At 39.0% G+C, this 16,096-nt stretch overlaps 1 protein-coding gene across 1 annotated transcript in view; it reads right to left on the reverse strand.

The window, feature by feature from the left end:
• The window catches only part of NT5DC1 (5'-nucleotidase domain containing 1), a 126,951-nt gene extending 111,394 nt beyond the window's left edge, over positions 1-15,557 (reverse strand). Inside the window, exons 1-6 of the mRNA XM_039731567.1 lie at positions 15,317-15,557; positions 13,366-13,457; positions 11,667-11,738; positions 10,048-10,154; positions 8,272-8,351; positions 4,508-4,589 (exon numbers count right to left, since the gene is read on the reverse strand). Of these exons, the coding sequence (XP_039587501.1) occupies positions 4,508-4,589; positions 8,272-8,351; positions 10,048-10,154; positions 11,667-11,738; positions 13,366-13,457; positions 15,317-15,409 (526 nt within the window). The 5' untranslated portion in view covers positions 15,410-15,557. The remainder of the gene's footprint in view (positions 1-4,507; positions 4,590-8,271; positions 8,352-10,047; positions 10,155-11,666; positions 11,739-13,365; positions 13,458-15,316) is intronic.
• Between the last annotated feature and the right edge of the window lie 539 nt (positions 15,558-16,096).

A 16,096-nucleotide genomic window follows, 5' to 3' on the forward strand; every position in this document is an offset into this window, starting at 1 on the left:
ACCTGTGGCGGAAACTGTAAAAACCCACCATGAAAGTAACTTGAAGAATGTTTTTCTTCCTCCTTTTAAGTGCTGCTGGATAAGGAAACCTGTGGTTTAGGCTACAATTCAGTAAAATAATAAATGAATATTAGTTCAACAGCACTTCCCAGTATTTAAACACAGCACATCCTGCTGCCCATCCACTGTACCAACGTGGAACTTTTGTTTCAGAAACAGAGGGACTGGATATGGGAGCTGGAAAATAGTCGGTTTCTGGTTAATTAGTTCACATATGAAATCTATGCCAAAGCACATGCTTGAAATTGTTGGAGATGCTTGGTGCTCAGCAGCTCAGGACCACACTGACCTGTGATTCCAATTAACTTAGAAGAAACTGGGCCCAGGCAGCATTCTTAAAAGCACAGTTAACTAACCCTTATCATCCATCCATCCATCCATCCATCCATCCATCCATCCATCCATCCATCCATCCATCCATCCACTTTAAATCAGGTTTTGTGCTTTATGTCTTTGTTCCTCAAAGTGGGACTTCAAGTAAGTCTACAGCGTGGAATCTCATGCTTGGCTTTTCAAGTCTTTTCATATTAAGTCTCAGATATTAAGTCACTAAGAAAGCAACACTTAAAACTGAAAAGCTAGAGATGATACAGAAAATTGTGGCAAAAACACAACTTATACTTTGATTTTAGCTTTGGATTTTCAGTTTAGAGGGGACCTTGAGAAGGTCTGTAAGATTTTTAAGTTTGTTTTTTAATATTTTCTCCACAAGAAGATCAGCAATCTATCTAAAGATAAAGCCCTTCCAAAACCACTGTTTCTTCTGCATCTTGGATATTAAAGGAAAGAAAATCCAACATGAGATTCAAATGAAAACTTGAGAGTCTGTTATTGTACAAAATGACTTCCAAAGAAATACTGAAATTTCTGAAGTCTTAAGTGATCAAAAACAAGAAGCACTCAAACAATCCCTTCTGTATTTACTTGGAAAACACAGCAAAGAAATGTAACAAATTTACTTTTCACTTGCTTTTTTGGTGCAGTTTTCACAATTAAGACAAATAAAGATATCTCACTACTGCTATTTTGGACAGAAAAGCATCTTTGATTTTTGTTTCTTACATATGAAGTTGCATAGTAAAGAGAAAACATACACATCACAGACATCTGGATTCGTTATCTTCTGCCAAGACCATAAACTTGTGATCAAAAACATGTATCCTAACAAGCCTTGTTATGGGGAATTTATGAAGTCTGCTGCCATATTAGCCATGATTTTTTAACTTTCAAAATTAAATACAATCTTATAAACTGATTGAAAATACTACAAATTTAAACTATACAGCCACAGATGCTACAGTTTCCAGAAGTGTTAGGAAAATTACAGGGAAAGATAAGTCTTCTGGAGAGAAAGTAGCCTTCATGATAAGAAATGTTACAAAATTCTGCTTTAAGAAGCTATATTTGGCAACACTTCCTTAAAAAAGTCATCAATTTTCTGTAAAAAAAATTCATCAAATCTGAAATTTTTCACAAAGAAATAATTATACAGTACTTCAAGCTCTTACTAATCCTCTCAATAGCACACTTTGATTCCATAATACATCCACATAGCTAGACAGTGTAAAGTACATTGCCCCATGATGTTTTCTTTAAAATTGCTCTTTAGTACTATGTATAAAACATCCACTAAATCAAACACAGTCAAGATAATGTTAATCACCTTACAGTCACAAACTATTCCAGTAGTAAGAATAAAGTATTGAGAATAAAATGGATTCTCAAGAAATGTAATGCTTAGCTGGGATATCAATTGCAGAGAGCCCGCTTGCAGGTATTACTAGGTAAGAAATGACCATATTACAAATATCTGTGCTCATTACTATCTGACACCATGCTTTTCTGATAGAATTGTTTCATAGATTTTCCTTTCTTTTTCTTTTTTTTTGAGTTGTTTTTCACAACAGAATGTCTAAAATAACACAAGACTATTTGGGAACCCCCTTTCTTTTGCAAGCCTCAGTTCTTCATTTCTTTACAAGGAGAAGAGTGGGTTAATACTCCTCATCAAGCTGAGTCAGGACAATCATGCCTATCTGAAAGAGCCATCCAAGAAAAATATCATAGGGCAATTATCTAAGGCAATTACCATAGCTAAGACAATGAAAAGCAAAATCCATCAGACACCTGATTATGATCAAAAAAAATCCTGTGAAAAAGAGAAGGGACATAGAGACACAAGGGCATACTGACAACAAATCAAAGTGAACTGCAAACACTCAGTGGATTTTAAAAAATAAAGCGGTCAGTCGTTCTGCTCCGCCACTGACAATGGCACCACTAGGACGGCGTTTCGAGTTGGGAACTTTGCGTCCCCTCAACTGACCACTTAATAAGTTTGCCTTTGAAATTTTACCTTGACTAACTGTTAATGAGCACTGCTTTTCTCTGAAGGGTTAAACCCTCTACAAGACATGGAGTTAAGTCAAAAGGCTGTGGTTTTCAGGCCAGACTCTGGGTTATGACAGACACTGCGGCTTCCTGGTATGTAGATGTTGGGATCCAGGTTTGAGAGTTTCCTCAGGAAGTTATGTAACATGTGAAATTGAGGAAAAAAAAAAAATCACTTTGTCAGCAGTGATAGAAGATTAGTACCCTTGTTCTTGTATCACAGAGGGATCTGAAGCAAAAAGAGATGCTCCATGGGAATATCACATGTAAGTGACACAGGAAGAAAATATCTCTGGTTCTTCTGACTCCCTGTTCAGTGCTTTAGCTACTGGACTATGTTATTAAATGGAAAATAAAACCACTGTGAAGCCTTTCAAAGTGACACATGACAGAGTATATAACTTTCTTGTATTACAATATTTGAGTAGTGCATATAATCTGTATTTTCACTTCTGATATTACTGAGCTTTATCCAAGAAAACTTGTTCCTATCACTTACTACACTTTCCTGTATTTTTAACACTCTTATGCATGCATGTGCCTCTGACAGACGTTAGAAAGGATGAAGTCATATTGCAAATTTTGTTTGCAGATTCCAGATTTACATATAGAAGCAGGTACCTGATTGATAGGTATAAACAGATATGTCCAACACATATCTGTACACACAAGCAGACACATATAAATAAAACTAAGCAATTGACTTCAAAGTTTAGGCTTTTTTTGGATCTCATTAATTTCCAAAGAACACTTTTAAAAATTATGCTTTTTGTTGCATGACCATACCTTTTTTTAAAAAAAAGAGCTGTCACAGTTTGAAGAAAAGAATTAACAAAAATTCTAAAAAAAATTATTACAGTTGATTAGTGTTGATTTTGTATCAGCAGAAAAGAAAGGATATATTTTTTTTGCGTACAAATGAGTTCCCAGGGAAATTCAGAACTACCAATCACACTCTAAGCTTCAATGGAAACACAGTAACAACAACAAACAAAGCAGTTTGGGAATATCTTGCTGTTTTTTTACCATTTGCATCCTGGTATCAATTTCCATTTTTGCTTGGAATCTCTCTGAAACAATTTTGTCAATTACATTTGAAAGGAGTGGGACAGCTGAGGTGAAAAAAAGTGTTTTAAGAAAGTCTAAACTACATCTTGTGTTTAGTGAATGTTGCATCAACCAAGGTAATTCTAATAGTAGTGCAGAACTCAGAACTGAGCTGCATATAAACATTTTACAAGAAATATTGTTAAAAATAATTTCAACTAACTGCATGCACAAATAATGGTTAGCCTTTATTATCAACTTATTATTTTATATGCCTGAGAGTAACTCTGAAGTTATGTCTGTGAAGGAAGGAAAACAGTTTCTTGCTGAACAGTACACAAGATGTTTTCCAACTCTAATTTATATTATACTATTACAATGCTGGTTTTGGGTGGAGAAACACTGTTATTAAAAATGGTCCTCTGCAAACATTAGGAAGTTCAAAACCTCTCTATTGTGTCAATACTACATGAGGAATTCTAATCTAACCTGTCCACTGGAGCAGTGTAAGCGCGCACACACACACAAAACCCAAAGAGTTCAAATCAAATCTTTAGGACTCTAATAAAAGAGTCCTAAACAAAACCATCAAATATTTGTACTTGAATTTCTTTCCCCAATTAATTTTGGATTTTATATATCATTACAAGATCATAAGGAATAGATTCAAAACATAGTTCAAGGATGTCCACATCACCATATCAATCACGGTAAGAAACCATTTGTCCTTCTAAAAGGAGTTGAAATAGCAATAAAAATTGAAATATTGAGTGAAATAGCACATCAGAAATGTTATTAAAGATATCAAAGCAGTGAAATGAAACTGAAATAATTATGATAAAGATGTTTTATTACAGGAAAAAAATGTGTTTACTATAAAACTATTCATAAACTTGAAAAGTAAAAGCTGTGCTGAGTAGCCTACAGTGTACTTGCAAAACATATTTGCTCTGGCAAGCACATGTAATATTTTCAGCTGTTATAGTGAGTCTTCAGTGAACCCACTTACCTTTAAAAGCTGATATTTTATAATTATGTTGGATAGCAGCCACCATGTCCTTCCAGAAGTCATATTTTTTCTGACCATCATGCTGTAAGTGTCAAAAGGAACCTAGTCATTATATCAAGTATCAGCTATTACAAGCTTTCATATTGAAACAGTGACAGAAATGCTATGAATTAACAACATTATATGGAATAAGACAGTCTTAAGACAGTAGGATTCAGGACATCAGGATTCAGTAGTACCTAGATTAACTGCGGGTAACTGCAGACAAGTTATGACTCTCTTAGATGGTTACGATGGGAGGAGGAAGGGAAAAGGAGAAATGCTGAATATTTGTGAGGAACTCTTTAAACATTACAGCCAAAAGGGGCATCAGCTATAACAGCAACTTACAGAATGAGCATCCCATCCCACTGACGTTTGGGAAAAAGAAGAGCCCAGGGCTGCAGATATTGAACTTGACTAGCATGTTGACATTATCACCTTCCACCTTAAGAACTGGCAAATCCCTTTGCTATAATTAGAGGAAATGCCCTTCTGCCAAGAACCCTACCCCAAACATGGTATAAAATACTCATCCTGAAGCCTGGCTGAGCAGTATTTCATGGCATTGTGCTCTGAAGACTGCCAAACCCCAGCTCTGGTAGAAGGACAAGGGAAGGTAACTATGATTGTGAACAGTCTTTTGCCATTCCTGAAAAGCTTCCCAGGCACAGCAGAGCTCCAGCTGACCTCAGCTTCCCCTTCAGCCTCTCACATGGGAGAGGAAAACCCTAACCAGCTGAGCCCTACAGCACTCTCAAACACCACAAATTTTAATAGTGATGAATGAAACAGATGCAATTACACAGCTAGGCAGTATTACAGAGCAGAGGATTAGCTACAGATCCTGTAAGAGGTGCTCAGTTACACAGTAATTTGGCAGCAGTAAAGCAAGTGGTATAGTCTTTGAGTTTATGTGTCATGGAAAGTATTTCTGTAATGCTGTCATAGGCCTTCCACATCAGGATAAATTTCAGGGCAACTGTTAGCAGTTTCAGGGCACTGCTGCCCTCTCTGCATTAAAACCTGCACTGATACCTGAATAATGAGCCATTTGGTAAGCATAAAGCGTTTTGTAAAGAGGGAAATATTCAGAAACTGAAAAAAAACTCCAAACCCAAACTCTTATCAGTGCCAAACAAAAACAAAAACCATGTAGCTTATATATACTGAAGCAAACTGCTATTTCAGTCCAAACCTGTCATGGAGGCTTCCAGAGAACAGTCTGCCTTCACTTTCACAATCAGCAAGCCACACAAACAAGGTCTTTTGTGCATAACTGACAGGCATAGTTTGCTTATCTCCATCAGCTCTACAAGTTAAGGGCAGGAAAGATATGGTGCTGTGGCTTTCAGTGGTTTTTTTTTAATCCATTCCTATAGCAAACTGCTACAGAAATACATATAAGAACTAATAAAGAGAAAAGGTTTCATATGTCAGCTTCAGCTAGCCAAGGATACTAACCAAGTGTGATTATTCAAAGCTATGTATAGAAGATACTGGGGACCATCTCTCTAGGGGCAATGCAAGTAGTCTAAGCTAGCACGCTTCTCAAGACAGACAGATTCAACTGTCTTCTCCCCTCACACTCCATGTGGCTGACTTAGCCATTAGTCTGGAGTTTTGGGGTTTTTGCTTGTTTCTCTTAAAAAAAAAAATCAAAAAAATCAGTGAACTGAATCCAAAGCTCCTCAGAGTGCTGTTTTGAAGGCAGATGGATACTAGTTTAAAAGTGGGTATACTTCCTTCAAAACATTTGAACTCAGAGGAGACTAAAATAACTTAAACTAATTTCTTGCAGATCTTCAGCCATTGCATACAAGATATAAAGGAAAAACTGACCAATTCCAAAAAGCAGAGAGAAAACTGTATGCACGGCCATCCAGTCCACCATGAGTTTGGTGTGATTACAAAGTGTGATTTTATTAGTTGAACCATCAAGACAAAGCATTGTTTTGTGTAGCTCATCAGTGTGAAGATCAAAAACACTAAGAAGCTTCTATGCTTTGTCTGAAAACAGTAAGAGTTCTAGCTCTGGACACAGCAAAAACAGATACATTTTTAACAGTGAAGGGTAGTCCAGCATCCAACTCACATCCAAACCCATTTTGAATCCAAACATAGTAATTCTTGCATCTGCTTCCAGTAGAAAGCTTTCCTGAATCTATAATGTTGTCTGGAAATGGTAAGAAAAAATAGCACTTTTTAAGCAGGCTCACAGAACAGGACACAGAAGGCTCTATTTTCTTTTAGAAATGTGGAAGAAGAAAATGTGATGATTTCTAATCCTTAGAATGCAGCATTTTGCAGGCATGAATTCTGGGCTGAAGAGGCTGACCACCTCCTGCCTTGCATCTTTCTCAAGTGGCTGATGCTAACCTTCCAGGAAATTACTGTAGCCCTCCTGTTGAAATAGGGCTGACATCCAATAAAATACTTGAGAACTGCTAGGAGATAAAGAGGTTGCATGACCCACTTCTCATGGCTCTCTGGAGAAACAGCAGGGGTTTAATTCCCTCTGGCTGAACATGGCACTGATCCGGGGTCAGCGCTCCAGCCTGCGAACTCGTAACTGGATGAGAAACTTACTACACACATGCTATGATGTGCTTGCTCTCTTAACAAGTGCGTGATTTGTGCTGAGTCTAAATTAAATATAAACACAATATAGGTGTCACAACTTCAACAGGTTTCCAATCTGTGAACAGCTTAGGGGAAGGAGATTAATCAGGCAGAAAATTAAGAGTCTTACCGAGCACCTGTCCTGCATGCTTCCCTGATAAGCTAGTTTTAGCTAACTCTTCATGCAGCACTTGGACTTAGGAAGCAATCTACTCAGTAAGCTATTTTGGAGTGAAGGCTAAAGCAGTAAGCCACCTAATATGCAATGAGACCCCAGACACTCATCTCACAGCTTGGATTTTCACTCTGCAGACAAGGTTAAGTCTTGACAATTTTCAGGCCTGCAGCGCTTTGGTACCTCTGGCCAGAAGACTATCTCAGTACTCTTTTGACACCAACACCATTACTCTATGAGAAGAACCCTCTCCTACCTACAGCTGCATGCAAGTTAAACATTCAAATGTTCTTTTACACAACAAAACAACCACCACCAAATTTCAAAAGCAGAATTTAGGACATTCTAGTTACCTAAAAAGCACTAAAAAAGGTTCAAGCAATTGTATTTTCCACGTTAAGAATTTAATTTACTGTTTATCAGAGGAAAAAAAAATTAAAAGATACTATGCCAGAGATGTATTTATATCTGTGACAAAGATCAACATATTTAAGACAAAAACAAGCTTAAAAAAGGATGAAATAAAGCTTCATTCACTCTTTAACAACTTGCAAATTAGCAAATCGTGTAATTCAGGAAACATACTATATTTATTTCAAGTAGAATCAAGCATAATTGAAGGAGACCTTAAGAACTACACTGTGCATAACACAGGGTAAACTTGAGGAAACAGCACATTTCCATTAGTATCCTATTTATTTGTGCCCTCTGGTGGAAGAACTTCTAGTTTGAACATGCCATGTAGCTGACAATTATCTTCAGAGACAACTTTAATACAGTAAGTCCAATATGGAATAGCCCAAATCAGAAAAAGACCTTGATGCTGTCCAGTACCCAATTTGTATGCATTTAATAATGCACGTAAGAGATGTGGTGGTGGAAGAAAAAGATAATGCAATACATAATTTTCAAACAATTCAGTTCTTACCTGATCTAAGCTGTCCACAACCCTTGCACACAAAAGAGCTCCTGGCAGGTCAAAATAATTATCATACAAATAGTATTTAGCTGGAAAAAATAATTTAAAAAATATACTTTAAACACCCCTGTATTGTATACTATAATCACAAATAAAATTACATTTAGGTAATAATATAAGCTCCTATTTGGATTTTACTGGTTATAAGCATTATCTGTTTCCCAATCTCTGTTAACAAAGGCTAACATCTGACTGTCATAACTGGCAAATAAAAGTTGTTTACCTATATGAAGGCACTGAGATTTCAATAAGACATTTTAAAATTCTAAAAGCCCGGGTGAAAGAAAAGGGGGAGAACCATGAGTTTTAAATCAGGACAGTATCTTTCAACTCTTCCAAAATATCTATTTCCTTAGCAATGAAAACACAAGTGTTTAAGAAGTTCACAGACACTTGGACAGGTCTGACACACTCATGTACTTTGCACACACATGCTGTGGACAGCACACTGGCCCAAGGGGAAGTGTGCTCACATTATTACATGAGGGTGCAAATGTCCCCTTAGACTATGGTCATGCTCAACTAAGTCTCCTCAAGAAGAGAAATTACTTCACCAGTGATTTTTTTTTTCATGATCTTGTCTGTGCTGTCTCTTAGGTATATTCAAGAACAAGTCAGCAAAATGGGGATTAGCATTCACAACAGAGACCAAGTGCATGTTTCAGTGAAAAAGAAAAGCACATTTCCTATACGACCTCAGGAAACCTCTCTCCTCCTTTGTTTTGCAAAACATTACCTGCAGTTTAGAATAAGTATTGCATTTGCAGTCAGCAAAATCTCAAGGAAAGTATCTCCATTACATAACAAAATGATCACTTAAATGATCACTTCCTGTGTTACTCTCAGCTGCCACGATCAAACTCAAACAGAGAGGAAACACAGAGCACGAATACAAACCTAGCCACAGCTCCTTCAAAGTGACTCCTATCTTAAACACAGGAACTCCAAATGCAAGGGGAGAAGTTTTGTTTCTAGACTTGCTTTGTTCTTTGCACCTGCACCTAGGCCTCCATTAATGGGACTGGTGGCAACAAGTCAACAATGAAGAAAAATTTAAGATTTGTCCTAAATGAGATAGGATAACAGTAAGCAGGTATTGAGCAATTGTATTGTACATCACTTGCTCCTCTTGGGTTCTGATGTTCTGTCTCCTTATCATTACAATAATTATTAGTAGTATTATTAGTATATTTAATATAACATTTAGTTTCAATTATAAATTGCTCTGAACCCATGAGATTTACCCTTCTTTCTGATTCTCCTGCCCACTGAACCTGGGCAGGGCAGGAGTGAATGAGCAGCTGTGAGATCCTCTGTTGCTGGCTTGGGTTAAATCATGACACTGGTTGTATCAGTCTACTTCATCAAGAGATACTGTGCCCATCACTACAACCAAAACATGCCTATAATGTCAGCTCATTTGTCTTACCATGATATAAATTTAAGGAGAATTCTAGTACTAGAAGTTAAAAAACATAAAAACCAAGTTTTCCGCACATCAGCTCATTTGTCTTACCATAAAATAAATACCATGAAATAAATTTAAGGTGAATTCTAGTACTAGAAGTTAAAAAACATAAAAACCAAGTTTTCCGCAATATATTTACCTGTTCCAGTAATTCCCAGTTCAAGTATTTTTACAAATCTGTGTTAAGAACTAAGAGTACGAGGCACTGATGGGACCAGAGCAATTTCAAAGAAGAGGACATGCTAAAGTACAGCTACCTGTGCGCGAAACCATTCCACTGACTGTATTAAAATGCTTCCACTCCTTCCTTCCATATATTTCCAGGATCTCTTCGACTGTCATGCTCTTTGTACCATGGCTTGCCCTGTTCGATGCATTGTTTATAAATAAAAAACCAAAACAAAACAGAAGAGAGTTGAAACATCCAAATTACAACTTGTGCAACGTAACACACTGCAACTGAATTACAGTGCATGCAAGCTGATCAAAACTGACTCTCTTTACAGCTTAGAAATTTCCCAGGACCTACTAAGCTTTTATCATACACATTCCAGTTGTTGATAAAGGCCTTACTACACAAAGGTCTGGTTGGCTGGGGGCACAGCTACTGTGCCTCACCTGCTAACACAATCACTCTGTATTGCTCGAATGTTTTCAATTGTGTCAGGACACTCGCTATACTTGAGCTATCAATATACACTGCACAATAAGGCACAGTGCAGAAAGCCTATACATCATTCTGAAGCCTGCAACATCACAGAATGCAGGGTAGAACTATGGAAAAGTGCTAGTTTGAGCCCTGCAAGCAGCTTTTTAATACATAAGTACACACAAGCCTTTTTAGGCATTAAAAATTAACTACTTGGACCATGAAATTGGGTCCCATTTTGAAGCAAATGCAGGCAATGCCAAGAGAGGTAACCCTGTACCACTCTTCCCTTTAATGAGGTATACCCTGTTATCTTGATTTCTGCATTTAGTACTCCAAAATTCATGCTATTGAATTAATTTTAAGATACACAGCAATGACTCAGAAGTATTTCTTTCTTCTTTTAATGAGATTTGACTTTCCTTAGCACCTCCAAGCTACTTCAGAGAGCTATCAGGAAAAAAAAAAGTAGAGTCTGTCTTGCATTCTAAATTACACAGATTTTCATTCAGCAAAAAAATTAGGGAGAAATGGAACTAGGATTGATATATTTTAGATATATTTACTTTTCAGATTTTTGATTCCAAATAGCAGTCTTCTATATTAAAAAAAAAAGAAAAAATAAGAAGGCAAGAAAGAAACACTAAGGATTTACTGAAAGTGATGACTGAAAGCAAAATAGCTTTTAAGTGGAAACCCCCCCAGAATTCTGAAAGTGAATGTATCAGCTTCTGTGGATAATTTATCTCAGGCTGTTTAAATTGTAAGTTGTAAACTTGCAGCATTTTGAATGTCTACAGCACAAAGAAAGTAGTCATTCCAGACATTAGTATTAGTCATTAGTACTGCCTCCCAAGCCAGGTTACTCTCAATCCAAAGAAAAATCTTACCCAGGATTTTAGCAGAACTGGACAAACAGTACATTGGTAGCCACCAAAAAAAATTAATTAACTTTCGAGATCAACGTGTCCTCAGAGTCTCAGACTCATTATTAAAAATGAGATATTTGCTACCGGCTAACACTAAAACATTGCCAAGAGATTCCATATGTAACACTAAAAGAAACGAAGCACCACAATACCAAAGAGTATTTAAGCATTAACATTTAATAAATGAATGTATGCTGAAATAAGTGTTCTAAATATTTATAAAATTGAGAGACGGCATTTAGGAAGGAGATAAAATGTTAGTGTGTTTATCAATACAACATATATTTAAAAATATCACCTTAAAACTGTTCCATCTTCTGCAAGTTTCAGGAAGTTTCCTTCTTCAATGTCCAACACCAAGCCTTTGCAACTAAGAATAAATTAATTTTAAGGAAGAAACAAAAAATTAATGCTTTCAGAAGACTGTCTTCTTATCTGTCAGTGATATGCAGCTACAGAAGTTATGGTGCTTCTGTAGCTACGATGCTACAGAAAACCAAACAAGTCACAACCCTTCCAATACATCCATGCTCGAACAATTCTCTCTATACGAAAGTGTGTATTATTACAATGAGGACTGGATTTTCCTTACATAGCAATATCCTACTAAAAAAAACCCAGTTCCATGTCCAGTAAATTTAGGGACTTGATATAGATTGGTTGGTGGTTTAAGGTCTAAACATATAAAACTAAGAAATGTGATATTTAAGTCACTTCTATTAATGTTTTTTTTTTTGGTGGTAACTCCTCTAGTTATTACTTGATTGATTACACCACCTATTACAGAAAAGAGGGGTAGAACCTCACTCTAAATCAGGCAACTCAATAAGCTAAGAACACATGAAGCAGAAGCAAGAAGCATTGCCATGTTAGCCAGCACAAACAAGGGGAAGAGCTGACAGCATTGGAGACACTTGGCAAGAGTTTCTAATTCTCCCTAATAAATCTTTATCTTCCAGATTTGCTTAGGTTCTTTGAAAAATTAATTCAGAATTCAGCGGTTAGAATACAAATTAATAAACAAGACTGAGGAAGCAATGGCACCTTCATCCTCTATGAGGCCCCCAAAGGAAAGAATATATGCTGTGAAAGCAGCAAGCAGACGCCAACATTTCAGGAATGACTCCTGCGCAAGAAGTAATGACACAGTTGCTACCAGCACTGTGGACTTGCAGGTCTATGTTAATGAACCTCCTGTTTCAATAAGAGACCAAACCCAAGATATTTAGAGCTGACAAAAGGATTTCTTGCATCATAGGCCTCAAAATATGATAAATAGATACATTGCTTGTCTCATGGAAGTTGAAATCAATCTCATTGGAAATTGTCCAGTCAAATACTGAATTGTAAAAAACCATTACACAAGAATACACACATTCTTTAAAAAAAAATCCGTGTGTATCTACATCTAATGATTATTTGGCCTTCAAGTCTCCACCCCCACGGTCTAGATAATAACTTCATAAAGTTAAAAGATCAAGATTCAAGTTAAATTCCTGCTCAGAGACCACGGAGTTCAGAGCAGGAACTTGGGTTTCAGTCTTTTTTATCACACTTTTGTGCCTGATTTGCCACCCAAGGACTACTTGTTGGCATGTCACCTTTCCGTGGCTTCTCAGAAGGCTGTTGGGATTAATCTGCCTTACACAAACAAAACGACATCTATTGATGTAACAATGACTAAAATCTGATGGTTACTGTTGAATAGAATGTAGAAGACAAAGATGATACATAAAATAAGAAAGTGAGACTAAAAGGCTTGTGTCCAGACAGCTAGACACACAGACACAGCAAGCTTGGATGCTAAGTTCCCTCTTCGAAATACCATGTTAGAAGTATCTCATGACAAATACTTCTTAGAACAAGAAACTGTAATTTTGCATTTATCTATTGGGCTTGGCAATCATAACATCAACTGCCTAATAAATGAAGCTGTTTTCTGAGCTTTGTAAAAAAGTTACAGTGTAAAGGAATGACATTATTTTAAATGTACTCACCAGAAGTCTAAGCTGTCTGGAGCTAGAGTCAGCAAGTCTTCATCATATCCCTTCTCTGTTACCAGGTACTGGGCAAAACTATCATATATGAGCTACAAATGAAAAAAAAATTGCATTCATTATATCAGTTAAGTGAGATCAAAGACACTGCTTCCTTGAAAAGTGGCAAGATGCAAGTGTTAATGCCTCCTAAGCAAAACCCAGCCACGGAGCTAGGGGCCCTGTCCCACTGCCTCCACTGGGAAATAGTGCCTGAGGTTATTTCAGTCACGACTGGAACACATACAAGAGTTCTGGTGCAATGCAACCCAGATAACAACATTCTACTTTACAGTCCCTGTTCTTCAAGACTGTTGGGAAATCAAGATGGTAAGTACTTAAAGGGTAGTCACTATTTCCCCCTCCCCAATTATCCTTTTTTTTTTCAATTTTAAATGTTGTGGTTACTGAGATTCAACAAGCAGCTTCTAAACCAGTAAACATTCATCCTTAGGGGCATTTTAAAAGCATTTGAAAAAATTAATTTTGAAGAAAATAGGCAACTACTGAATAAACAATTATTTCTAAGTTCAAATTGCCTAGCATGACACTCAGCAATGTATTAATGTACTGTGCTGGTAAAGTTTTACAAGAAGCTCTACGGAGATGCTGCCATGTCCTTAAAGACTACCCAAAAATAGTAATTGCTTTCTTTTTCTTGTGGTTCTTTCATTAAAGCTGTTCCCTGACCTTTTTTCTTTAATTACAACAGATGCTCTTGGAATTACTATGAATAACGTCTGAGAAAGAAAAATTATGAAAGAAAATGTTGGAATAGTAAGAACTAACTACATCTTCAGCTGGGCCTGTCAACCTTTTAAAGTATTTCCTATTTCCAAGAGATAAGGAGGCATGCAACAAGCATGTGTCAGTCTGCCTCTGTCTCCTGTGAGAAGATGAAGAGTGTACCAAGTTTAGTAAAAGTTTTGGGATTTTTTTCTCTACTTTGTTCATTGGTTGGTTAGCATTTTAAAAAAACTCTTATAGTTATCAATTGTCTAATGTTTGCCTTCATCAGACAGAATTTGTGTCAGTAAGAACATGTTTGTGTATGGCAAGAATATGGAAGGTAAACCTAGTGTTACACAGTTTCCACCTAGAAATTTAAGAGCTCATACATTTTATTGCTACTGTTGAATCCTCTTTCAGAAGCAAGATGCCTCTCCACTTAAGTTCACACATAGCTAAGGGAAGCAATGCACTTTTTCAGCACAGGATGTCTATTAATAAATGAGACAGCTCATAAACATTTGTTTCTATACCAAATCCTGAAATTATCTTGCAATTAGCGTGGGAGTCCTGTGCAGTGCAAAATGTACTGTAAGTGAATGGAGACAAAGAAAGGGGGAGAGTGCGACACCATGAGCATCCGCGACACAAGACAGCTCCAGAACAGAGTCGTGACATCAACAGAGAAGGACGAGTCAATGCAAGATTACCAGCGAGTTCAAAAACGAAAGTGACAAGGGCGGGAACGCACAGCACAGGCAGCAATTTCTCTTCGAAAGAGACCACAGGGCTAAGTCAGAGGTGCCGCGTGCCTCTGAACTCGGCGTTTTATTACAAGCACCAGAAAGTTCGCAATGGTCCAAAGCGCTGCGGGCTCCTCACTCTGCAGCATCTCCGGATTTTCCTCACATCGCCTCTACGGCCAGGAAAGAAGAAGCATTTTCAAGGAACGCGACATGGCTCTCCCCTCCGCTCAGGCACAGAGGCCTGCTGAGGAAGCGCCTGGCGAGGGATGCACTTGCGATTCTCTTATCTTCCGCGGATGTCTGAGACAGCCGGCCCCGGGCTCGCTGCCCCCGCCGGAGGGGTCTCGCCCCGCGCCCCGGCGCTTTGCCCTCGGCGGGGCATGCGGCGGGAGCGGGGCCCCTGCCGCGGCTCCCTCGGCCGCGCCGCCCGCACTCACCCGTGCGCTCTGCGGGAGGTGGTACCGGCAGAGCGTGTGGTCCAGGTCGAAGCCCACCACGTCGCACTCGGCCAGGGAAAAGTGCTGCTGCATCGCCGAGCCGCCGCCGCCGCCGCAGGCGGGCGGAGGAGGAGGAGGAGAAAGAGGCGGGAGGAGGAAGGAGCGCGGGCGGCGCTTCCTGCGGAGCCGAGCCGGGCAGAGCAGAGCGGGGCCCGGGGACACCCTGGGCCCGCTCCGCCCCGCCCCGGCGGGGCCGCCCTCACCTGCGGCACAGCCCTCGGCGAGCCGGGGATGGAGGGGCGGGCGCAGGGAGGATGGCCGGAGGCGTGCCCAAGCGCTCGAATTCGAAAAACACGCTTCCCGCCGCGGCTTTGTGCGCCTGGGAGCCGGCATGGGAGCGGAGGGCTCCTGCTTCCCTGGTAGACCGGCAGTGTTCGGGGGGTGTGTGCTGGGATCTGATGAGCAGGGAGCAGGCCTTGGTTAGTGACAGGACAGCCGGTGCCACACCGCAAGGGCCCTACCGGGGACGATTAGCATATACAAAAGTAGAAAAACTCTACTTAGTCGTTATGAACCCTCAGCACGTTTGTGATGGCACCAAACTGTGTGGTGCAGTCGACTCGCTGGAGGGAAGGGAAGGGATGTCATCCAGAGGGACCTTGACAGGCTTGAGAGGTGGGACTGTCCGAACCTCGTGAAGTTCAACCAAGTGCAAGGTCCAGCACCTGGGTCAGGACAATCCCAAGCACAAGTGCAGGCTGGGCAGTGAATGTGTCCGAA

The sequence above is a fragment of the Passer montanus genome, unplaced genomic scaffold, assembly GCF_014805655.1.
Source record: "Passer montanus isolate IOZ18808 unplaced genomic scaffold, ASM1480565v1 scaffold79, whole genome shotgun sequence".
Classification (NCBI taxonomy): Eukaryota; Metazoa; Chordata; class Aves; order Passeriformes; family Passeridae; genus Passer; species Passer montanus.